The sequence below is a fragment of the Labrus mixtus genome, chromosome 4, assembly GCF_963584025.1.
Source record: "Labrus mixtus chromosome 4, fLabMix1.1, whole genome shotgun sequence".
NCBI lineage: Eukaryota > Metazoa > Chordata > Actinopteri > Labriformes > Labridae > Labrus > Labrus mixtus.
In genome coordinates, this window is record NC_083615.1 from 10,746,006 (window position 1) to 10,770,720 (window position 24,715).

Below are 24,715 nucleotides of genomic sequence, written 5' to 3' on the forward strand. Positions count from 1 at the left end.
TTATTAAAGACAGCATTAGCTCTTTTATTTACATGTAATCGACATTACATTTATACACACAGGGCTGGAGGCATGCTGGAGCACGTTGGACATTACACATGGTGTCAGCTTATCACACTTACAAACTTTGGCAGCACATCATTTTTAATGTAAAGCTACATGCTGTGAATGTCCTGCACATTGATTTTTAAAAGAGGTTGTGATGTACAATCCATGCCCTGATATTCAGTACAGGTGGGTATTCATTTTCCTTTCTTTAAAAGGCGATGAAAAACACTTTTTTTCAAATCTGTCTGATCTGTCTTCTTTCTTAAACACACTTATGTGAGATTCTTAAAAATATTAGCATTCATGTACACAATGTTGCATTGCTGACTATTTTTTAAACAGCCTGTATTGTGTGTATTATTCAGGCTAAGCTCATTCAACACTTACAGCAGCGGTCCTCGCTCAGGAGTCTTTGTAGTAGTTGTTAAAATTGATTCGTAGCAGGAAATCTTCCAGATGAGGTTGGTAGCCTCTGTTCACCAGCTTAGTCACCACTGTGAGACGAGAAAAGAATCACGAGTTACTCTCTAACTGCTTCAGAAGTTGGTTTAACCTGTACATACAGTTGTGATTAGAGGTGTTCATTTTATAAAGGTTTCATTTGATGTTTCCTCGACTACTTGATTAAAAGGGACATATGTAAAACTAAAGTGCCAGTTAGAGATTGATTAGTGACATTTTCCTGTAAATCATCCGATGAAATCATAGAGTCGGTAGCTTTTTCATCAAAAATAATACATAGTTATAAAAAAGTCACGCCACTCAATCATCACTCATGGGCCAACACAAGTGTGTGGTGTTGACTGTGTCTGCAGAGATCCTGTCCTCTGCCTTTGTTTTCATGTTTTTATTTTATTTCCCTCAGCCAATGACAGCACTCAGGTGAGTTTAAGAGTGGATACCTTTCAGTGATAGGACAAAATTCAAACCGGCTAACACGTGGATGTAGTGACTAAGAAAACATAGTGAGGTGAACCTTGGGTTGGCTTTCGCCTGCGGACGCGGAGCTGGTTTTCTGTTGACAGGCAGGTGCCAAACACCAGCGGTTAGCTTGTGCTAGCATGCTAAATTATTAACTTTTCCATTAAAACAAATGTAAAATGCCTGTTCTCAGGTCACTTCAGGTGGTGATGAGACCAGGAGGAGGCGCCCAGTTTGAACATTGTGTTTACAAGTGTGACTTTGAAGACAGACCTAAAAAGTTGTAAATGTATCTTTAAAAGCAATTGCTTAACACATAGAACACTTTACTACAACAAAAAACTATTGGTGTACATATGTTCTATACTCACAATCTTTTTAATCCACAACTATTTAATTCAATCAACTTAATCGTTGATGAACCTGAACTCATCTCTTCTTCTGTTTTCCTTATTCGAGTATGAGCAGGGTTAATATTGAAGTCAAAGACTGTGTTACTTAATGAATCTCTTATATTTATCAAAGATGTGTTATTGTTGAACACTCACTCTGAGAGAAGGTGACAACACTTAAGTAAATACTTTACCATTTAATATTACAAGACAATCCACGTTTAATACCTTCATAACATAAATGTGTTTAAATATAAATGAGAATTAGCAATCACTTCACGTGGGTGGAATTAGCTCATTGTTGCCACTGCCTTTATTTTGAATGTATTATTCATGTGAAGTGGATTCTTTTAACACATCGTTTGATTGACTGATTATAGCTACACCAAGTTACCACAGAATCATTCTACAAAACTACTAAATACAAATACTTGTAACAAGACAGGATCAGTTCAGCTTCATATTTGGATTCTTTTTCTTGAATTTGAAAACTAGATGGATTGAAATAAACCTCACTAGAATAGTGTATCCGTGCTCACCTTTGAAGAGGAAGTGGGAGTAGTACTTGAAGGTGTTGTAGGACTGCTGCATGGCGATGAAGCTGGGGTGCACCGCCTCCCCCTGCTGGCTGTCCCAGGGCTGTGCGATCAGCTGGGCCCTGAACTTGAGGATCAGGCTGAAGATGCTGTGGATGATGTTCATGACCGGAGCAGCTTTCTCTGTCAGCAAACCTCTGGGGAGTCAAGAGTGCAGAGTTAAAGGAACACGACAAGGAACTCTGAAATGGCTTTGAGAGGAGGGCTCGAATGAAACACAAGAAAGTGTGATACTTGACAAGCCCACCTAATGAGATTAAATCATTCATGGGGTTAAAAAGGTGGCCTCAGATACAGCTGGAGGTTTAATTAACTTGTAAAGAGTAGGCTGAATTAATTCCATGCGTAGTTATGTGTGCACAGGGTGCTTCTTCAACTTGCTTTGCCCGTACAGAGCAGGAAGAAATAATTTTTCATGCATTTTGTGGTGTTTCAGCCTGAAATGACAAGGGTGTAAAACAGGGTTTGCTGTTTATATTTTAATTAAAACATCTGTGCTGTACCTAAAATACCTGCAAATGAGGATTATCAAAGGGATTTCACATTTACCAGTACATTATGTATTTGTAAATATCGAAAGTTCACATTATAGACAATTCTATAGACTACCTGGAATAAAACATGGATCTAAAGAATGGTGATGAAGATTTTCCATCTTTTATGTTTTAAGGACTAAACAATCAAAGTCAATATTGTTATAATGTGTATTGGAAGAAATTGGCAAACATCAACATTTGCTCAGCTAGCACCCCATGAATGACTTCTGTCCTGTAACTTTTTGTTGGTTGACCAAATGACTGAAAGGAAAACCTAAAAATATCTGGACCTGAGCTGAAGATGTTTTTTAAAAAAGGGAGCACATAGTTCACAAAAAGTTCTGAGGCTTTATTCTGGGAGACATACTGCTCTAATTCACTGCCAAATACCTGACACCACTACTCACTGTTATCTGATACCAGAGTGTAAAGATTTCAATTCTGCAAACCTCCCTGAGTGGAAAACTGTCAAACTTCAGTAAACTGTGAAAAAATGTTGACTAATTATTGCAGCTCCTCATTAGAATCATTTTTATTAAGAACATAAGGCCAGTCGCACAAACTCAGTTGGAATTATTAAATGTGATACCCTTATGTCTAAAAGGCTCGGATGTCGTGTAAAATGAAAATAATATTTGAAGGCGTCAAATTAAGATGGATTATCAGTTTGAGCATGAGATATCTAGTCTGTGTGATTTGATTTCAATTCAATCTAGGGTTTAAAGCTTTAGCAAATGACGGTGTTCTGTATGATTTTTTACATTTTTTTTACAATTTTACACCGTATCTCAACTCCTCCAGACTCTGGAACCGACACAGGCAAAATGATTCTTCTAATAACATTAGTTCTTCGTCTATTACATACATTGCATCCGTTGATTTCAGCTTCTAAAAAGTGAATATTTTCTTTCTCTTTAAAAATAAATTGAATTCTTTGGGTCGTTGACAAATCAAGAAAGTTAAGGACACATTTTGTCAACTTTGGAAATGACTGATAGAAATTATTTTAATTTACTGATATCTGATAGAATCAATCAACCAACCAATCATTTAATCAACAAAGTATAAAGGACATTTGATCCTATCAAGCTGCATCTCCAACAATGAAATGGATTGCAGTAAAAAATCAAAATCAAACACCACCTTGCTTCGCGTAGGGATAAACAGCAGGCATTATACAGCAATGCTTCATTCTACTCTGCCCAGCTCTCACCTGAAGATGGCTCTGTTGAGGTAGTCTGCATGTGTGCGGTGGATGGCGTCCAGGTCACTGGCCGTGGCCAGCTTGGCCGTGAACTCGCTCCAGGACACTTGCAGGATCTGGTTAGCGATGTATCCCTGTATCACTTTGACAAAGTGCTGCATCTCATGTCTGTACAGCTGCAGCTGACGGAACTGCACCGAGCGGCCGGCGCCTTTCACCAGCGCTGCGGGGAAAACAGAAGGTGGGAAGTGGGAACTAGTCATAACTACTACTCACAGGCTTCACTTTATAAAAGACCTGTTTCTTTTTTATTTCACACAGGTCTGAAGTCAATTACATTGCAAACAAGTATCATTTATATCCGTTTAAAACAGAGCCTGGCTATTCTATTTTTTATGCTTTTTTCTTATGGTCCAATTTGAATAAAACTTTAAAATGCATTTGGAGTGCTTGTGATCAGTAATAATAAAGTTTGAATTGCTCAAGTTCACACCCCTCTAATAATTGAAGACTCTATATCATCAAGATATCAATCTATATACTCGCTTACATGTTCTCTGTATGAATAAAACATAAAGGACTCACAGTGTTTCCCTTTATAAATATTTGATAAACAGTTGAGGCACAACTGGAGATATCTTAAGGAATCTTTCCTTCATAGAGGAAAGCTGGAGTCTGAGCTGGGCCGGCATCAAAAGCTCTCACCTGTTCTCTTGAGGTGGAACCAGACCTCGCGGAGGCTCCACACCATGTGTTTGAGCTGCAACAGGAACGAGAACAGACGGTTGTACTTGTTCATGCAGCTGTCCGTGATGATGATGTTCAACGGCCAGTCCACCTGGGAGACGATGAGGAGGAAAAAGCAGACAGACACAACAAGGCAAAAAGAAAGAAATAGTGAGGAAGGTGTGAGAACAAGTGTGAAAGAAAAGTTGGGAAAACAGGTAAAGGGAGAGTGACAGATGAGGGTGAGTAAAAAGGGAGTGGAGGGGGAGGAAGATGTGGGTGCATGGATGTTGATGAAGGAGGTGAGAGGAATGTGAAGGTAAGATGGAGTGGAAAAAGATGGGGGGTAGTGAGGAAAGACATATGGGGAGAAAACAGCAAAAAAAAACGTGAGGCATGAGATAAAGAAAGGAAAGAGTTGAGATTAAGCAGGAGAGAACAGTCATGGCAGAGATAGGAGGGTGGAGAACAACAGCAGAGGACAATAAATGCATTAGTCACAGCGCATGTCATCCAAAGGAACCAACTCCAATCAATCTGCGACGTTCAACCGCTTCAAGTGCGCGATAAGCTAATTTTTTCACGCCCAGAGCAGTTTGTCACGACATGACAGGTTGTCATATTCAAGCTGCCACTCATGCCTAGCGTACACACTCTGTTACTCACTCAGGTAAAAATGCAAATCCTCACCTTGTAGCGCAGCTCCAGACAGTTGAGGGAGTCGGGGGCGTGTGGATGGAAGGTCTCCGGGAGGAAGCGCAGGGCGAAGGTGAAGTTGCTAGCCAAGGGCGTGTCTCCATGTAAGCTGTACTGCAGGGCCTTACTGAGGATGGAGTTCAGGACCAGCGGGGTCAGCAGCTCGCCGGGGGTCTGTCCACTCCCAAGCTGTGTGCAGGGGACACCAGTTGAATTCATTACAAAATCCCAACTATGGATAACTACCCCCTTATATCTACACCTGCGGTTTCAAATTTGCTGTAAACATTTTCACTCCAAACAAGCACCACAGGTAGATGATTACAATGATCAGCTGGCTTTCTGGTTGAAGGTGTGCTCATCAGTGGAATCAGCTGGTGAAGTGTGTGTGTGGCTGGAACAAAAAAACCTTCTGTCTCATGAGCCTCAGGAGACAGGTGCACGCAAATGTTTCTGCACAGCAGCACTAAGGTGTTAGCAGAAGCTGTGCTTGTTATTTCACAGCAGGAAGCTCGGGCTTGACACAAGCAGAGACGCAATCTAGAAGTGAGGCATCATGTACTAAAAAAAAACATCCAGAGGTAGACATTTAAAAACAAAATCTTAGAGAATATCTTTGTATTACCAATGTCTGAAATTACATTTTGAAAAAAGAAAATATGTGAAATGCTTGTAGACAATAAGAGGCTTATCACCATCTGCATCAGGCACCTGTTTTTAGTAAAAAAAAGTTAGAAAAGTACCTGCAGAGCTCCAAACATAGTGGAGTATTAAAGTAGTCACAGAGATTTCCTTCAGGAGGTGTGAGAGATCAAAAAGACGAAACTCAACAAAAAAAAAAAAGCGTGAAGATTGGACTGACATTCTTACAGGGCAACAAATATGATTTCAATGGAGTTTGCTTGCTATCAACCAAGTATATAAATAAGCAACCGTAAACTTTGCAATATCAGGGGTGAATTTTTTGTCTGCCATCATGTCTAAGTGACACTAACGCTGTTACTTTAAAATAAAGGCAAATGCAACCAAAACAGAGAAAACTATCCGTCTTTTTCTCCTGGAAATAAAGCTGATAAGAGTGTATGAAATTAAGAAAAACAGTAAATCTGCAGGCTGTAAACCAAAACAATGAGATTAAGGGTGTTGAGAAGCTCCATGAGTTTGAATTTGACAGCAGGGTTGAGGTTATTAAATGTTTGTAGGTTTGCAATAATGAGAAACCCCTTCTGTATTACATATTGACATTTAATCCATTTTTTATTCAAAGTTATCTTTAATGCAGCTTTTAGTTCAGCTCAGTTTTGACTGTTTCCAAACACTGACATTAAATTTTTTGAAAGGTGCGCCTGTTTGCAGAAAATATCAAACGTATGCAGTGCGGGTTTAAAATCTATTGAATTCAAAGATGTAGCAGCACATTTAACCCTTTCAGGATCTCTTCCAGAACATATTTAACTGAAGAAAATACCACCTATGACCCATTTTCAAAATGCATATAGATGAAGAGCTTCACCTTTTCAAAGAGCAGATCACTGAGCGACTGAGCAAACTCGCCATCCTCCATCAGCAGGAAGTGGCGCAGCGCCTCAAAGTGTCTCTCCACCCCCAACTCCACAAAGAAGTAGTCCACCACAGCCTTGTTCACCAGAGACACACTGCGGGTTGGAAGGTGGAGGAGAGAATGACCGTGATTAGAAGGGAAAAGACTGAAATGTTGCTGACTGGCTAATTTGATTCATGTTGTGAAAATGACACGACGATGGAGGAAGCTCAAAGTATATACTACTTTTCACTATTTAGTCCTTTATTATATTATAATACCCGTCATCAATTCCCTTTTATGTCACAGTGGGACTAAGGGAAGGGTTTCTTGATTTGAAAAGTTGGCAGAGGAAAGATAAATGAAAAAACATCAAACAGCATGGTCTTAGCTTGGCATACAAATGTTTTGCTCAAAATGGAGAGCTATGGATTCCAAACAGTGAATATACGACATCCTCTCTTTGTGCACAGAGGGATTAGAGAGCCATTACTTCACGCAGGTTAAACTGCACAGGGTGCAGAAACATTGTAGTCAAAGACTGACAGGCTTGTCACGAGTTCTGATGGAATTTCAAAAAGAAAAGGGATCCAACAAGAATGGGAAAATGGAAGGTAATAAGTATTTAAATTACTCCTCCAGCGACGAATGTGCACTCGAGTACAGTTTAAGTTGCCTGATGTAGCAGAAAAACCAAAAGAAAAAGTAAAAAGCTTTAACTTGCAGAACCCTGCAGAATAACCTCACAGATACTAAACGTGCTTATAAATGTGCCGTTTCCAACTAACAGCAAACATTCCCTTTCCTCCTTCTGCTGCTTTCTGTCAGGCAGACACTCACTGTGTGATGAGCGGGGCGGTGACCGAGTGTTTTATCAGAACTGGCAGGGAGACCATCTCGCTGAGTTGGACAGCCGTGGTGTCTGTGGCTTTGCGGAGTGTGGGGTCCATTGGGAGGCCCCAGGGACCCCGAGTTACCTGCTTCAGCAGCTGACACTCGGGGGAAGAAGCTGTGTGAGAGGGAGAGGACAGGCATGTCGCTGAATACAGATCGCTCTCACCACTGCAGAAAAACTGTGTTGCATTAAAAAGTGTGAAGAGAACAAAAAAAAGGTAAAGACGAGTGAAAGAGAAACAGGAGCCAAATAATAATACATGTAGCCAAAATGATGAGCCTGAAGAAACACACAAGTTACTGAAACAATTAGATGAACAAAAGTTTGGATAAATAATTTATCCTTTGACTAATTTTACTTAATGAAAAATGCCAAAACCTTTTTTTTTTTTTTTTTCATTTCCTCAGCTGTTCTTATTTACAGGATTTATTAGTCTTCATCATCAGACTTCTCGTTTTTGGACTTCTGACTGAGACAAACCAGGACATTGGAATAAGTGAACTTGGGCTTTTTTACTATTTTGAATAAGTATATGTTATATGAACAAAATTAAATAAAGGTCATGCAGAAAAATTACCAACTGATTGAAAGCTGAAAATAAATGTTTACTGCAGATAAAGACTCTCTCTTAATTCACACTAATATGAATCAAAACATCTCTGAAACAATCACAACACCAAATAAAACACAAGGACTTTACATTCTCCAGTATTTATTTACTGCATGGAGATTTCATTCAATAGCACCATATATTTAGTTGTGTCATTTATTTTGTTCCCCCTCCCTGTACTTTGTAACAGTCTGTAAAACATTAAGGCTCCTGACTTTGATCAGTAGTGTGGAAGATGTTTTCGGATGACTAGATTCTGATTGATTTCATGGAGACCCTGGAAGCTGGCATGAATAAGAACATGACTGAACTCCGCACGCAGAAGGGGAGAAGACGAGATATTACTTCAGCACGCCATGATGCATCCTACACAAAATAAACCAGACCTAATGCCCTTATGAAATATCACCGCTTTTTATGCAAGCCCTGTGGCTGCTGAGGGAGTAAATATTTAACAGGCTCTGGAAAAGCATCACTCCTGAACATGTTTTAATTTACATGAAATAAGCTCCGCCAAGCTGAAAGGTGTATCATTTTCATTCATGCATTTTGACATGATGTTTTTCTGTGTCTCAAAAGGTGTTTCATTTCTCATTACGTTGTTTGGGACACATCGGGGAGCAAACAGTGCGCACATACTGAACGACTCATCTCTGACCGTGTAGATATGCTCGTACTCATCAAATTAAAAACTTTAGACTACTTCTTAAATTGAAAAACGTAAGACTTTACAGCCAATAGAAAGGGAGAGTCCATTTACAACTCCTGGAGTTTTACTGTTGACTGTACATTTTGTCAATAAAATAACTGATTATATGATTATTATAATCTCCATCTACTGAAAAAAGGAAGCAGTATGAGCAGAATGGTTGTATTTTAACTCAAGCTATTTTTTTGTAATTTGTTTAAAAATGACTCAACGATAAGACTCTAAAAAATTCAAGATTTTTGTTAACTGAGAACTTACCCTCATAACACTCTCCTTAATATAAAACTCAGGCCTCCAAATACTGTCTAAATTCTCAATTCCCCCAAGTTAACTTCATCATTAATTTTGTACTTGTATATACCCCCTGTTTTTATTTTTATTTATTTATCTTATCTATTCTGTTTAATGTGTATTTTCGAGTTTTCTTGTCTGTACTGCTGTAACGCCCGAATTTCCCCTCTGGGGATCAATAAAATTTTATCCTATCCTATTTATTTATTCAAAATTATCAACACTTTCTTGAAACTTTAACATAAACTAACCCCAACGTGTTTAAGCCTCACAGCCCCTTGTAAAAAATGATCTGGCCCTCACTGCCTTAAGATTAATGCTTCTGGGGCGCTGGTGGCACAGTGGGGCAGTTGGGCAGTGGTTAGTGCGTGCGCCCCATGTGTGGAGGCTATGGTCCTTCAAGCGGATGGCCCAGGTTCAAATCCCACCTGTGGCTCCTTTCCTGCATGTCATTCCCCACTCTCTCTCTCTCTCCCTAATTTCTGACTGTCCTATCTCTCCAGGTAGGAGGCACAAAAAGCCCAAAAATAAATCTTTAAAAAAAAAAATGGCATAACAACATATATTCAACTTACCCATTAGGTTGTAGCAGTCCTCGTAGTGTTCCACCTGGTAATGTGAAGACAAAGCTAAGAGGTAATCCTGCTCCGACTTCTCTCCAGGGGTCAAAGCAAAGCCAGCTGCCCAGGACCCCATGCTCTCGGCCAGCTGCTCACTGAAGCTTTGAGCACCTGAAGCAAGATGTTAGACAAAAAAAAAGTCCAACTTAGAGAAATTCCCTTTCTTATACTGGAGGGGTTAGAGCTTGGTAAAGGATCAGTATGCAGACATTATTGCACAGCCAACAACCTTCAGTATAGCACTTTTTAACAGGTTTATAACTGAATCCTACCTGAAATATCAATCAATCATCTGAGAATCAGAGTCTACTAGTCAAAGTGACATCCTCCAAATATTACACAGTGGAAAGAACTTTGATTGATGCCGAAGAGATTAGAACAAAGTCTCCAACCAACATATTTATAAAGAACTACATATCATTAAATATTACCCCTTACCTTTACCATCTTCATTGCTTTCTGCCTTCTGCTGAGTTTCACCACCTTTACCCCCCACCACACACCCGACTCCAAGTGTAGAATCTGATGAGTGGCCATACATGCTGCCTGGTAGCGCAGCGGCTTGCAGCTCCGTCCCCAACACCACACAACCCACACCCAGCGCTGAGTCCGAGGAGTGGCCGTACGCGCTGCCCGGTAAAGGTGATTGAGCGGTATCAGCTTTTGACACAACACATCCACCACCTAAATTGGAGTCTGAAGAATGTCCATGAGCACTGCCAGGGAGAGGAGAACGTCTGGGTTCATTTCCTGAAACTAAACATCCGATACCCAAAGCTGAGTCTGAAGAATGTCCATGAGCACTGCCAGGGAGAGGAGAACGTCTGGGTTCATGTCCTGAAACTAAACACCCAAGACCCAAAGCTGAGTCTGAGGAGTGTCCATAAGAGCTTCCTGGTAGAGCAGACAAGGCGGGTTCATCTCCAGATACCACACAGCCTGACTGAAGGATGCCGTCGGAGGCGTGCCCATGTTTACTCCAACGAGGTCTATCTTCAGTTATGTTAGACACATACTCGCCTACTTTTATATTAGCATCAGAGGAGTGACCGTGGATGCTCGGAGCGCTAAGTGGCGCGACAAAATCAGAGACATTTTCTCCAACTGTAATGTGGGAATCTGAGGCGTGACCGTGAACACTGGGGGAGGGAAGAGAGGCGTCTACATCGGAAACATGTCCGCCGACTTTGATGTGGGAATCCGAGGCGTGACCGTGGACGTTTTGAGAAGGGAGAGGGACGACGGAGTCCGAAACGTTTTCTCCAACTCTAATGTGAGCGTCAGAGGAGTGACCATGAGCACTCTGGGAAAATAGAGGAGAATCCACCTCGGAAACATGTTCTCCAATCTTGATGTGTGAATCTGAGGAATGACCGTGAGCGTTTGAGGAAGGAAGAGACGTCGTTATCGCTGACGTAAACTGTCCAACTTTTATGTGAGCATCAGAAGAATGACCATGGATGCTCGGAGAAGGCTGTGTGGCAACAGCATCTGACACCAGCTCTGCAGCTTTAAGGTCTGCATCGGAGACATGAATGTTTGGCAAAGAAATGCTTTCACTGGCTTTATCTTGAGCAACTGAGCTGTGATCAGTTGGTTCAATATCATCAACATTAACTTCTATAGTTCTCTCGTCTTCCTTTACGTCGTCTTTACTCCTGGAGGTCCCTGTTTCAGACTTCTCTTCTGTCTTAGATGCAGCATCTGCTTGTTTGTCGTCAGTCTTTGAGCCACTACTATCCACTAGCTGCACTGACGCTTGAGACGGATGTCCATAAATGTTTGCTTTAGATGTTTTTTGAGTCCCTTCTAAGGTGTATTGGCCCAAAGGAAAGCTGGATTTGGTGGCTTGACCAAAGGAGCTGGCTTTGGGGACAGTCTCCTGAACTTCAGACACATTCTCTCCTACTTGGATGTGTGAAAAAGAAGGGTGGTCAGGCTGGGCTGCAGGTCCCCAGCGAGGCCGGGGCGGGGCAGAGACTTGGCCGGTGATACCCTCGAGTGGACTAAAGGGGGCGTTGAAGTCATAGTCTACCAACTGTGCTGTGGGACACACTTCAGGTAGATCAGATCCAATCTCCTGCAGGGCCACATCCACCTGCTGACTGTCAGGATTTGGCGACTTGGGGAGAAAATCATTGATGTCAATGTTCTCAGAGATGAGGTTTGGGTCTAATGTAACATGAGACGGTGGTGACATCGTATCAGGTTCTTGAGGCTCTGCATGCTGCTGCTCAGACAGATCCTCCTGCAAAGAGGAAGATACAAAGGAGGATGTCTACACACACGTCTAATGGATGTGATGAAGTGGAAAGAAATGAGGATCCATGTTAAAAACCAGTGTGTTGTCATACCAGCGTTGGCTGTGGTGCAGTCTGTTGCACTGAGTGAACAGATGGTAGTGCTTCCATGGGAGGTCTCTCCTGGCCTAAAGGATATTTCTCCAGCATTGCCTGGAAAGAAGTCATGAGAGCTTTTGTTAGAATTACCTCCCTTTCATTTTATAATTACATTCTCTTTTATCATCTTTTCTTTGTAATCTCTGTGTGTGTGTGTGTGTGTGTGTGTGTTTTTATGCCAATTATTTATTCATTACAAACCTGAGTCTGCTTCCCGTCATGAATAAAGAACTGAGCCCGGGCTTCGTGAAGTCTCATTCGCTGCACCCGCCACATGGCCCGCCTTTCTCTGCGAGCGGCTTCCTCCGACAGATGGCTGTACTGAGCAATCAGCTCCTTCCTACCATGTGAGTGGAGAAGCATACGAGCGCTAAGTCAATAATCTGGCGGAGGGAGTTCTCCAGAGCAGTACATTCTTGTCAAGGAATGATTAATGTACAGCAGAGCGGCAAACTAACAATTATCTCCATTATCGAGTAGTATGCTGATTATGCTCACAATTAATCCATGGTGACAAATAGTGAAAGAGTGAAAAATGCCAAACACAGTATGAGAGAGTCGGAAGTTCTGAACCACATGTCTTGTTAGGCTAACAGTCTAGATCCCAAAGACAGTCAGTTTATAACCATTGAAGACTAAATAACCAGAAAATAATGAATCAAGTATGAAAGAGGCCAAATATGTAGCTTTTTGATTTAAAAAAAAAAAACCTTCCTTTTTGTTTTTTTGCTGATCAATCAATTGACATTACTGGTGTTTTTATGTCAGGACACATTACTGTTGAAGATCAGATATGTAACCTCTTACTTATGGGGTCATTTACTGCGCCCTTTAATCAGGAGGTAGATTACATTTGCTTCATATCAAAACTCAACTTTGATAAGAACTACAAAATCTTTAAGTCACCGCTCGTGCTAAAGAAAGATCGGCTGATTGCGACCAAATGATATTCCAAACACACTTACAAGTGATGGATAATTCAAACACTTGTAAACGTATATTTAAATTTGAGTTCAAATCATCTCGTAATCAGAGTTCCTTCTCCTCTATGAGGTGTAATCTAAAACTTTGATGGCAACAGGCTTATACTGTATGTGGGGCTCATATACTGTCAGTGTATGTCTGCCATATGTGCTGCTCAGAATTCAAATATATGTAATTTTCACAAGCAGTCATCAGCCTCTTAGTGATCTAGATTCTAGTATCCAATAATATGAAATGGCTTGTACAAAGTAAAATTAAAATATTTTTTTCCTCAATGAAAATCTCTTTTTCAGAAGTGAAAGGGATTATTTTCAGAGTACATCTTAAATAATAAGGTATCTAAATCTTAGAAATTGTCAACACATAAATCTGCCTTCCAGTAATGATAAAGAAAGCTCCTGGGTAATAATTAGGTAAAAAGCCGTTTGGGTTTTTACTTCAAAGTAACTTTGTAAAGCAAATTAAATACTTCAAACCGTGTGATAGAAATCCGCTGGCGCTGTGCTCACATTACCGACTCTCATCACATTTGTGCAAGCTGTGGCATCACATGCTTGTCCCCAATTGCATGGGAAATTGGGCCCCAAGTCAAAATGCTGAAATATCATGCACAGATGGAACTGATGTCCAATCATGCTTACCCTGATCAGTTTACATTTTTTTTTAATAAAATTTATTCTAACAAAATCAGAGATGAATCAGTCATCATTAAAACATTTACATCTGAAGTAGCGGCTGTGAAATCAGTCAGACCTGGCTCTCTGCTCCAGTTGCTCCTCCAGGGCTTGTAGTCTTTTCTCTCGGTCCCTCACCTCTCTGGCAAAGCTGAAGTCATCATCCTCCTGCTTCCTCCTGGCTACACTCCGCCACTAGTGCAATCACACACAGACACACACACACAAATATATATTTATGCCTACAGCTTCTAAAATGGGCATCAAAGCCGTGGGTGTTGTCTATGAATCCAAATTGTTATGTTTACATAACATAAAGCGGCTCTAATTGATATCCTTATAATAAACATGTATGCTTATAAAGGATAAGCTCACTTTGGCTTTTAGGAGCTTATAGCGAGCTACATGTCATTGTGTTGTTGTCTAGAAACGCTCTGAAGCCTATTGTACCCTATCTGCACAGCACCAAACAGCAAACGCACACAGTGTACAGCTAGCTGGTGAACAAAGTGGAGCATTTAGCAGCCAAAGAGCAGATATGTTCCCTCAGCACTTGTAAGAAACATCAAGTTGTGTTTACAGGTTTGACATTTGATTGCTATCGGAAAAAAAACCCAAAAAACGACACTTCCCTGCCTTTGCCTCTATCCTGCTAACACATCATATTTTTCTCACTCTGACAGACACATGCTCACACATATCTCTTGCTAACACATACGAGCACAAGTACACTTTAAAAAACCTGTTACTCTTATTCACGCACAGCATGTTTTACGCTCTCCTTTTCTTTTTTTTTTCCTTGTCCCACATTTCTACCTCTTGCTCCTGCTCCAGGTGCTGTTTCAGCTCCTCGAAACGCTCCCTCTTCTTGGCCTCTTCAGCCAGACGCTGTGACACCTGCCGCCCTGCAGGAGTGGGGAGAGATAACAGAGGGGCTGCTTACCTCCACACAAAGAACAAACATAACATCTGCCTCAGACCCACACACACGCACCCAAACAAAAAAAACAAAAAAATAGGCCCATGCTAAGAGATGCAAAGAGCAGACTTTTCTACAAACATTTCCGCATATCTTTTGAAGTACTATGTGATGTCAAGAGTTTGCTACGCTGTGCGAAGGGATGATAGGATTTCATTGCCCATAATACTGGATGATGTACAAAGTAATCCCCCCTGTGCATCTCTGCTGCTCTCCTGAGAGGAATAAATGGAGCTACAGGAAACTCTTGCAGTCAAGAGTCAACAACTGAGTGCATAGCAGTCGTTTGTTAAAAGCATACTCAGTGAGTAGGGGTGTGCATATACATCAAGCACCATATCAAATTATATTCATGGCGTGTGTGTGTGGGTGGGTGTAAGTGTAACACTAACCGCGGATGCTCTCCAGGGTTTTGGCTGCCGACTCTCTGACCTGATTGATCAGCTCCTGGCGTGCCTGCTCTGCTCGCTGAGCCTAACAATAGACAGACAAGACATCATGATTAACACAGATCTTCAGATCTATCCACATGTACTACACCTCACCTCACCTCAATCCACCTCACCCCCTACTCTCTCCCCGCTGCAAGTCAGCAGCACCCACAAGAGCCCAACAAATCAGGCTGATGCATCAAATCAAGCAGTGTGCAAACACCAGATTTCAGCTGCATCATTTGGAGGACTCGCAACTGAATTACTCGGTACTTGAGGGGCAGTGTCACCCTCATAGATTATAAAATGCAAAAATAAAAGTTACTCCTACTCCTTTGTCTCATGGTACATAACACTGTGTAATGACTTGGCTTTACCATTTACCGCTGATGTTAAGGCTACTCTTAATTTCATAACTCCTTCAAAGTCAGCTACAAGAGACACATGGCGTTCTTAATTAAGGTCATAAACTATGTAGACTTCAAATTCTTTGAAACTTTACTTATATGGAATTTGTTCTAATAGCTTTGTTTATGTTAATTTGAGTGTCTCAGTACTTGCTCCTCCCTGCTGATGGCGCTGTGCTTAGCAATCCTCTCCAGGCGTCCCCGGTACACAGCACAGTCCCTCTCGATCACCTCCACCTCCTGGAGAGAAAAGGTGACGGCGATGCGAGGCACCGGCAGCTCCGACCAGCAGATGTAGTGCTGTGGACACACATTCAACAGAAAGGTAAGACTACAGAGGAAGCCAGTTGTTTTAATACTGATGTCAGGTTTTGATGACATCCGTGTTTTAACACTTCAAAGACCCAAAAGGTTTCACATAATAAAAAGGTCATTATTAAGAAAATTAGCCCCAGCACTTTGAACTAAATGGAAGATATCATTAATTGAGCACATTATCAACAATTAAATTTATCTTCATGTGTCACTCTATTAATTCTCAGGGGTTCACACAGCCATCCTTCAATTTGTCCAGAAAATAACAGACACCAAAACCAGTAGCAATTAGCAAACAGAAAAACAGTAGGAAGAGAATTCTAATTAATCTGAAGCGGAGGCCCAGCAGATTGGGTCAGGTGGGTCGAGTCGTAACAAACATTGTGTGCTGGTGAATCAGCAGGGGAGTCACAGAGAAGTGAGGAAATGAAAAACAGTTGGCTTCATGAAAACTGTCAAAACAATGCTAACCTGCATCAAGTTGAGTCAGGGGTCTATTCATATATAAAGAGCTACAAATCTCAGGCTTTTACAAATGATGGACAGGCATCAGTGTCAGGAATCACATGGTCACTCTTGATGATGCCTTGACAATCTGAAGTACTAAAGGTTTTCACTATGGCACCAGGCAGTTCTAAGTATGGTCAATGATAAATAGACCGCACTTAGATGTATATAGCACTTCTCTACTTTAATGTACAAAGCACTTTACAAATTGCTTCACATTAATGCACCACTCACACATCGATGACAGCACAGCTAGGAGCCAAGTGCTGGGCCTGCAAATAAACTGCACCACCGGGACAGGAGTCGCTGCATAAGAAATATTAAGGCACGACTCTCAGGCTTCAGACTGACATGATCAATTCAAAGAAAATGTGATATCATCTTTGACCTAATGATACTGATAATCAATTAAATACTTTATTTTTGAAGCAAAATACCAAGTGTTAGATTCTGCCTTCCCTTAGATACGACATCTGCATTTTATGTTCAGGACTTGTTAAGACAAAATATCAAATGTTATTGGACACATCACCTTGGATTCTAGGACAAAGTCATGGACTTTAAAAAAAACAATTAGATGTTATATAAACAGGTACATTTTAATGATTAGATTTCATTTACCAAACAAACTTAATTAATTCACAACTAAATGTAAACTTTACCCCCCCATTTAAAACAGTACATTGCTCTGTGCCTAAATGTTTTTTGTCTGGTGTCTTCATGTAATGTCTTGATTGTGATTGCAGCCGCTACTACTATTTCCTGCAAAGGATTAATTAAGTATCTATCTATCTTGTAAAAATATCATGAAAGTATAAAGAGTACTCATCATAACCTCTCAAGTTCCAAGATGACATCTCAAAATGTCTTATTTGTCCACAGTCCAAACAAGGGAAATATTCAGCTTGCACTGATATCCCCCCCAAGAAAAGAAAATCCTCCCACTGCAGATATCAGAAAAGGGGAATGGTTTGCTATTTTTACCTGAGAAATCACTTCTATCAGAACAGTTGAGAATCATTTTTCCATAGATAGACTTATTGATAATTGGACTCCCTGTTTCACCCCTCCACATTATGGTAGTGATGTCACAAAGACAAAAACGAAATTAAGTTTGTCTATGTTGGTAAAAGTCTTCAGAGAACAGAAAGGTTCACAGTTCAAATTTTACAATTACAACAAACAAACTACGAGAACACCTCTGCTTCAGTACAACGGGACAATTTATCAGAATACTGATCCAGGGGTATTGATGACATTTTGCAAGAGCCTGGATCCTCATATGTCACACTATTGATTATTTGTCCAATTCCCTTTGGGCAGCATAGATTCCTAAATGGGTAGAATGATTGTTGTGGCAGGTAGAAAATTGTGGCGTGAATGTGGAATCTGTGATTGTCAGTAAAAACCAGTGCATTCAAACAACACATTGACCTGCTGCTGATTGCAAGAAAAGCAGATCAGGATCATCTCTGAGGTCAGTGTGTAATGAGTCTACTTTATTCACTGCAAACAACAGTCCCTCTGCGCTGAATAAGTAAGAGATATAATTTAGATAAGGCTACTTTTATCATCATCCAGGTCTTTACACGAGATTCATCTGCATAAAAAGATCTCACCTTCATGAATAAATGCATTAAACGAGAGAAACAAACCTGTGGGCAGCAGATCTTGAGGAGGTTGATGGTCTTTCCACAGACGTATACGTCGTTGGCGATGTGTCGCAGGAAGAGGGGCACACATTCCTCCACATCCTTCGAGATGAGAGTGTACCCCTGGACCCAGAAATGTTTGTCTGCAGAAATTCAGAGATGCCCGTTACCTGATGTTTTACAATTCAGAAGAAGTAGTTTGACTCCTGTGCCTCTGATAACAGTGTTACACTCACAACAGCAGTTTAAAAAAAACAACCTTACAGTGATGGAGTAATACTTAGCCAACACTCGGCCCAATACTTTTCCTTATTAGTATGACTTACGGGGCATGGCAAAACTCTGGCCGCTTGCATTAACACTCGGAAATTGTTAGCGCTTAGCTCAGTGATCCTGAGCATAAGAGAACATGAATGCACTGAGCTACCAGAGCCCTTTACAAAAAAGCCTGCGGCTTGCCAAGACAGCTTAGCTACTGATTGCCTCCCTGGCCAACAGACTTCGAGGAGAACAATGACATTTGTGTGTCCTCCAAAAAGCGGGAGCGAGGAGTGCAGAGGTTCACTGCGGGAGTTGATGAGGTGTAGCCGATGAGCAAATGAACCTCTCAGCCAGACAAAGCTGAGGTGATTGTCTGACCTTGAATGGGGTGTTGCATGACATACAATATTAAGATAGAATTTGATGATTGTTTTAAAACCATATTTATGGAATACTGACAGAGTGAAACAGTCGGGGTGTGGGCTTGTTTGGTGAAAAGGATTTCATCTGGATTATTTATTACTTTTTAAACATTCCCCACACACAGGGGTTCAACTAATGATTATTTTCATTACCTATTAATCTGCGAATCAGTTTCCTGTTGTCATCTCTTGATCTAGAAAATACCTTTAAATAGTAACAAAAATAGTTCACAATGACAATAAGTTATGAGTTTATCTGAAAAACCCAAATCTATCCAACATGACCAAGAACAACAAATGTTCATATCTTCTAACTTTGAAAAATTACCCAAGATTACCGACCTCACTGATTAACTATAACGACAAGTGTATATCTGCTGACCAGTCCTTGTTGATTCATCAGTTATTTGTTTAAGTCCTGACCCCTTTTGTTTCATGTTTTCTGTCATTTATAAACAACAATCAAAAATTCTCAGTTCAAAATGATGATTGTGCTTTCCAAGTAGTGTCTGTTTATACATTATAGTGCCATAAGGGTTATTAAAGTTGCATCTATTAGCAAATGTTTTGATCAGAAAAAACGATTTTGTAAGTAAATTTGGAGCAAGAAGGGGATTTTTGCAATTTATAACTAAAAAAAATGGTATTAATTAATTTAGTCTTTGGCAAACAATTTATTATTTGGAGTTCTTTTTTTGTAGGTGTAAAAAAGTCAATTCATGATATTAGCTCTTTAATTTGATCATGTGAAGGGCATATTTTTCTATTTCCAAAAAAAAAAAAACATTACCTAAAACAGGGTGAACATTTGCAGTTTATTTGGTAACTATTTTGTTTTCTATTTAAGCCCTAATTGTAACTCCTGAACCCTGAGGAGCACAGACATGCCTGTATTAATCTGCCCTGCAGGGTTTCTCTCCTCCTGTCTCCACTGTTCTCCTCCGCTCTCCTCAAAGCACAAAGTTATTCATGGTGGAATATTTGTATAACGTCAGTAGTGGATTCGTCAAGGTCAATTCAAGAAATCAAAGAACAAACTGAATAACTGCATGCTTGTTTTTTGTTTTCACCAGCATGGTGTAAAAACTGAAACGAATAAAGAAACATTTTCTGTTTGTGTTTGTTCCTGTGGCTCACAGAGCAGAGATAGCTTTGGTTTCCACAGCTGCGGCTGCTGATTCTGTTTCCCACTGATTATCATCCAATAACTTCATGACACCCTTTACAGAAACAAGGACAAATCCAACTAGGCAATAAAGGCTGTAATGAAATATTGTTTATTTTCCGCTCGACAATCTGTCTGGCAGGCTTTTCATTTTTAGAACCTGCTGACTGAGGCCAAGTGTTTATGTGAGTGTGTGTAAGTGTGGTCTCACCTCGAAAGCCCAGAAACTCCTCATTGACCTGGATCATGAATTCTCCATAAACATCTCGAAACACGCCACTGTACACCCAGTCAGTGACAAACCTAAATGAAGCACAGTAAAAACAGACAGACACGGTCATGAAATGCCAGGAGAGAGAAACAAAAATTAATTGTGCAAGCTCTGCATAACAATGGAGGAAGGTCGTGTCCTTGGGATATATTATTTTGTTTTGATGAGCAGAGCAGTGACTGACCGTGTGTATGGTTCACAGCTGCTCTTCAGCAGCGACAGCAGCACCGGATAGTTCTCGTTGCTGCAGTTGTTCTGTGCTTCATTGTACAGGTAGGAGAGCAGTTTAACACCCTGAGGAGAACAACATGGCACTGAGCTGACACCCCATCTGATAGGCTAAACACCGCCATGATAAACGACACATCGCAGTTTGAAGATAAAAGCTCGCTCACCACAGGGAAGGTACCCTGGCCTGCACCCAAAGGCCCGTCTAAGCAGCACAGTTCTGACAGGTACCTTAGATTCAAAGAAAGCAGATTATTTTTTTTGTGTGTGTGATCTGATAATATTTGTATCAAGGTCCTTTTCTGTCGTGGACATGAACGTACTGTTGACTGCGTGCTGCTAAGGTTCAAAGACTAGAAATTAGAAGTTGACACCAGCATTTAGAGAACAGGTATGACCTCACCTCAGTTGGCGGCCCACTTTACGGAAAAGGAAGCCGATAGTCAGCAGGCTGAGTGTGGGTGGAGTGCTGAGAACACAAGCCCTGTAGTAGTGCAGATACTTCCGCAGACCACCAGTAAAAGCCTTGGAGAGAAGAAGTTCTGTCATTTTAAATTATGATTAAACCACTGAAAGGCTCACTTTCATGTATTTATTGATTAAAACGTTGTTTTTCTACATGATTAGCCTTTTGGACTAATCATACCTTTGAGGTTATTGGGCAGCTACAGATTATCCACTGCCATCAACCCTTTAAAACCTTCTAACTAATATAATGATATTTGTATCTTTAGATGGTTTATATGTTTGAATGTAAAATCGATGTGTATTTGTGCTGATAGCCTTTAAGGGTTGGACAAGGGATTTTAAATAAGACAGCCACAATGATGGTTATTAAAAATTCAGAAGGGAGGATAACAACGTGCAGTCTCAACTGTGTTTCTAAGCACTGAACAAAACAACAGTACCTGGAAGACGAGGCCTTTCTTGTCGGCGCTCTGCAGAGAGAAGCGGCTGAGCCTCAGGTAGTAGGTACCATACTGTGCCAGCTCCCCTAAAAGACGAGACACACTTTCCATAGAGGCTCCAGACACGCACACTCCTGGTCTGACATCGAACTGAACACTCTGGGAAGAAGATTACATATTTACAAAAGGTGGCGAAAAATACAAAGGGCTAATCTAATAACATCCAATAAAGTAGCCCTACAGCAAAGTCAAGCTTATGATATTGAGCTGTTGTTAAGGCTCTCAGAGAGTCGTCTCCATGGTGATTTATTAAGATATAGTGTGTTGGCTTCTTTATCATATTGAGACTGCAAGACATAATCAGATGTTTGTAATATACTGTCCTTCCTGTGGAATTTTTTTATGAGAAATAGATGCATAGTTCCTAGACAGGACCCTTCTGAGGGTAAGAACAACAACACAGACAATAAGCACAGCACCACAACTGAACACAGCCTCAACGATTACCTCTGACTTTAATAAACAACTCTCCAACAGTCAGAGCAAAACTTTTCACTTCATAGGCTTAGCGTGATGCAGGTCTGTGGCATTAGATTGTATAACATTGTACGGGTGTTCATTATATCCTTCTACCTCTTCGACCAGACTGCATATCGATGATAAAAGCCAGCTTAGAGGAGAGACCATAGAAGGCTTACTGAGCAAACAGGGAATGAGGATTCAACTGATAGTATAACTGGCTGTAATTCTGTTAAAGTATGAAAACTTAATGGGAAACTAGAGAAGAGTTCCCATGTGGTTTTGCATCTGCATTATTCTTTGTTCATCATTTAATGCATCTTAAGCATGTGCTTTTGAATGCCCCTCTTATGTTGTCTTTTTACAGTTTTCAGTCAATAGACTTTTATAAGTCAGTAGGGTTGCTTTATATCGCACATGCACAGATTTGCCACTCTTTCTGCCCCATTATGCTATTCTGTGTTTTTTTTTTGTAATTAAATTCTGTCACAGGGCTTTTATGACCTCATTCCTTATTTTATCACTTAACTCCACCAGGCCCCTAAAATAACAACTCATTTTCATTTCAGAGCATCTAAGAGACTGATAAATCAAGGTAATGAAACGCACCTGATTAAGGGGGAAGGTTGTGGATGCCACTCCGATCAAGACGTTTAGAAGGTCAGATACCAGCTGTCTCTGAGAGTCCAGGGGCAGCGGGACGAGAGGAGAGGGCGTACCGGTGCTGACCACCCTCAGCTCGCCCTCCCATAGACGATACAGTTGGTCAAAAGCCACCCTGCCGCCCTCTGTTAGATAGAGGGACTCCCTTTTCCCTGGTGGGCTAGTAGGACAAATAGAGAAGAATTGGGTGGCTTTGCTCACAAATTGTGTAATTTATCAATCACAATCATTTAAAAAGCAAACATTTAAATCGTCCACTTGTATAAAATCTTAATTGTATTTTGTGTGGCAGTTTTTCCTTATGCATCATAGCAGCAGAGGGAATCAATAAATCATGAGCACTACTGGTATTAGGAGGCCCTCACATTTACTAATGTTGTTCTGATAGAGTTTGTTGAGTGTTATCACCGAGGCAAGATCTTCTCATGATGAAGACATGATTAATATACTTTAGTCAAATTGACCAAAAGCAACAACTTATATGCCACTCACCAACCGACAGACTCCCAGCAGCGGCGTCTCCCAGGCTCAAATGTGCGGAGAGCCTCCCAAATGTCGAAGTCTGGGATGGGGCTAGGCTCTGACTGGGAGTCTGGGGTCAGGTTGGAAGAAGATTGGAAACCCTCGTCCTCAGACTGATCCAAACTGGACGGCACCTGCACCAAAAACAATTTAGCCCAATTATCTGTCATCATTAAACCTACACATACATGTACGTGTGTATATGAAACAACTGTATATATAATAATAATGAGCTTAGATACAAGACCAGGACAGTGTCGTACCCTTATAGAAAGCCCTGTCACATCAATATTACTGGGAACAGGAGGCAGGTCCAGTCTTATGTCTAGGTCTGAGGTGCGTGTGTGTTGCAGTGCTCCAAACAGCGTCAGTCTGGTATCCCTCTCAAATCTTTCTTCCGCTTCCAATTTAGTCCTCAGAGCAAGCAGTCCTGTGCCTGGAGGGGCATCCATCAATCTCTGAGTCCCACACAAACTGTCCAAATTTCCCCATTCCTCTTGACACACCAGACCCCACGCCCTGGCCTCCAGCCTCTGAAGCTCCTCGCTCTGGTAGCCCCACGGTTCAGGCCTCCGCACCACTTGCCTCTCTCGTCTCATGTAGTCTCTGCTGAAAGAGGTAGGCGGCGGAGGTGCTGAACCGGCAAGGTGCACCAGGAGCTCCAAGACTGCGTCCACTTCCCTCACGCCGGAGGACGCGCCCTCCGGCAGACTCTCGAGCTGCTCCTCCAACCGCTCCGCTTCCTCTCTGCAGCCGGCCACCCGCAAGTCAAAACATATCATCAGGACTTTGTTCCTGGGCGGTGTATTGGCTGTGGCGCTCGGCCCTGGGGCGGAACCTTTGGTGCCATCGTGAAAAAGTTTGGACAACAGGGCACCATAGGCTCGCTTCTTGAGAGCCCTGCGGAAACCTTCTCTGGAGACTCCTCCCAGGGCACGGCGTTTCCATGACACCCCGGTCAGACTGGCGTCACACAGGGCACCCAGCAGCTCTGTGATGCTGCTGCTGCTGCTGCTGCAGGACTTCATGGGGTTGTTAGGATACATGGTGACAGTGTTTCCTCTGCCTACATGATTCAAATAAAATGGGGGTTAAATTGTGTAGTTTTCTGTTACAATATAGAAAGAAACTGATTATATGAATACACATGCATACACCTGCTGTTGTCATATATTTTAGCAGCTATGTAGTTTGAATCTGGCAACCTAGTTTGTTTACTTATTTGATGCAGTACACATCACCAAATGATAAAGGTGTCCTAAATTGTACATCAAATCTCAAACTGAATCATCGCCCAGTTCCCTTCTGTTTCTTTGTTTACCCTTTGAAGCTGGTTGGTGGATATTCAGTTGACTGAAGACAGTTTTAGATCCCGACGTGACTCCTTCCCGTGCATGCTAGCTAACTGTTGTTATTAGCATGGCTGTCCTGGTTAGCTGAAGGTGCGAAAGAAGGTACGCTCCACACGGTGAGTCATCTGCACACCGCCCAATTGTCAAAAATCAATCACTTTGACAAATTGTTCCATCGCACTAGCGCCAGTTAATCTGCTGTAGTTTTGTTTGTTGTCGCTCGCTAATTGCGAGCTAGCGGCTTCACTCATCTCCGGTGTCTGCCGCGGGGT

The 24,715-nt window shown here is 41.3% G+C and overlaps 1 protein-coding gene across 1 annotated transcript; it reads right to left on the minus strand.

Annotated features, from left to right (window-relative positions):
* On the minus strand, positions 1-24,715 carry tubgcp6 (tubulin gamma complex component 6). Its single transcript, XM_061035821.1, has 25 exons — positions 24,413-24,715; positions 23,355-24,157; positions 23,062-23,225; positions 22,516-22,729; positions 21,388-21,546; positions 20,883-21,004; positions 20,647-20,710; positions 20,436-20,545; positions 20,192-20,283; positions 18,136-18,275; positions 15,809-15,958; positions 15,213-15,294; positions 14,658-14,746; positions 13,921-14,036; positions 12,385-12,523; positions 12,139-12,237; positions 10,223-12,032; positions 9,740-9,895; positions 7,500-7,668; positions 6,633-6,774; positions 5,114-5,308; positions 4,403-4,535; positions 3,707-3,920; positions 1,901-2,094; positions 1-542 (listed from the first exon to the last, which is right to left on the minus strand). Exons 2-25 carry the CDS (start codon positions 24,135-24,137, stop codon positions 451-453), a joined length of 5,628 nt encoding a protein of 1,875 aa, XP_060891804.1. The 5' UTR covers positions 24,138-24,157; positions 24,413-24,715; the 3' UTR covers positions 1-450.

What these genes read in the sequence shown, in the direction of transcription:
- tubgcp6 (XM_061035821.1), bottom strand. Translation starts at nt 24,137, where the DNA reads ATGTATCCTAACAACCCCATGAAGTCCTGCAGCAGCAGCAGCAGCAGC. An exon ending in AAAGTGGGCCGCCAACTGAG is followed by an intron (nt 20,711 to 20,882) that starts GTGAGGTCATAC and finishes TTTGAATCTAAG; the next exon opens with GTACCTGTCAGAACTGTGCT. An exon ending in CTCCCACTTCCTCTTCAAAG is followed by an intron (nt 543 to 1,900) that starts GTGAGCACGGAT and finishes CTCGTCTCACAG; the next exon opens with TGGTGACTAAGCTGGTGAAC.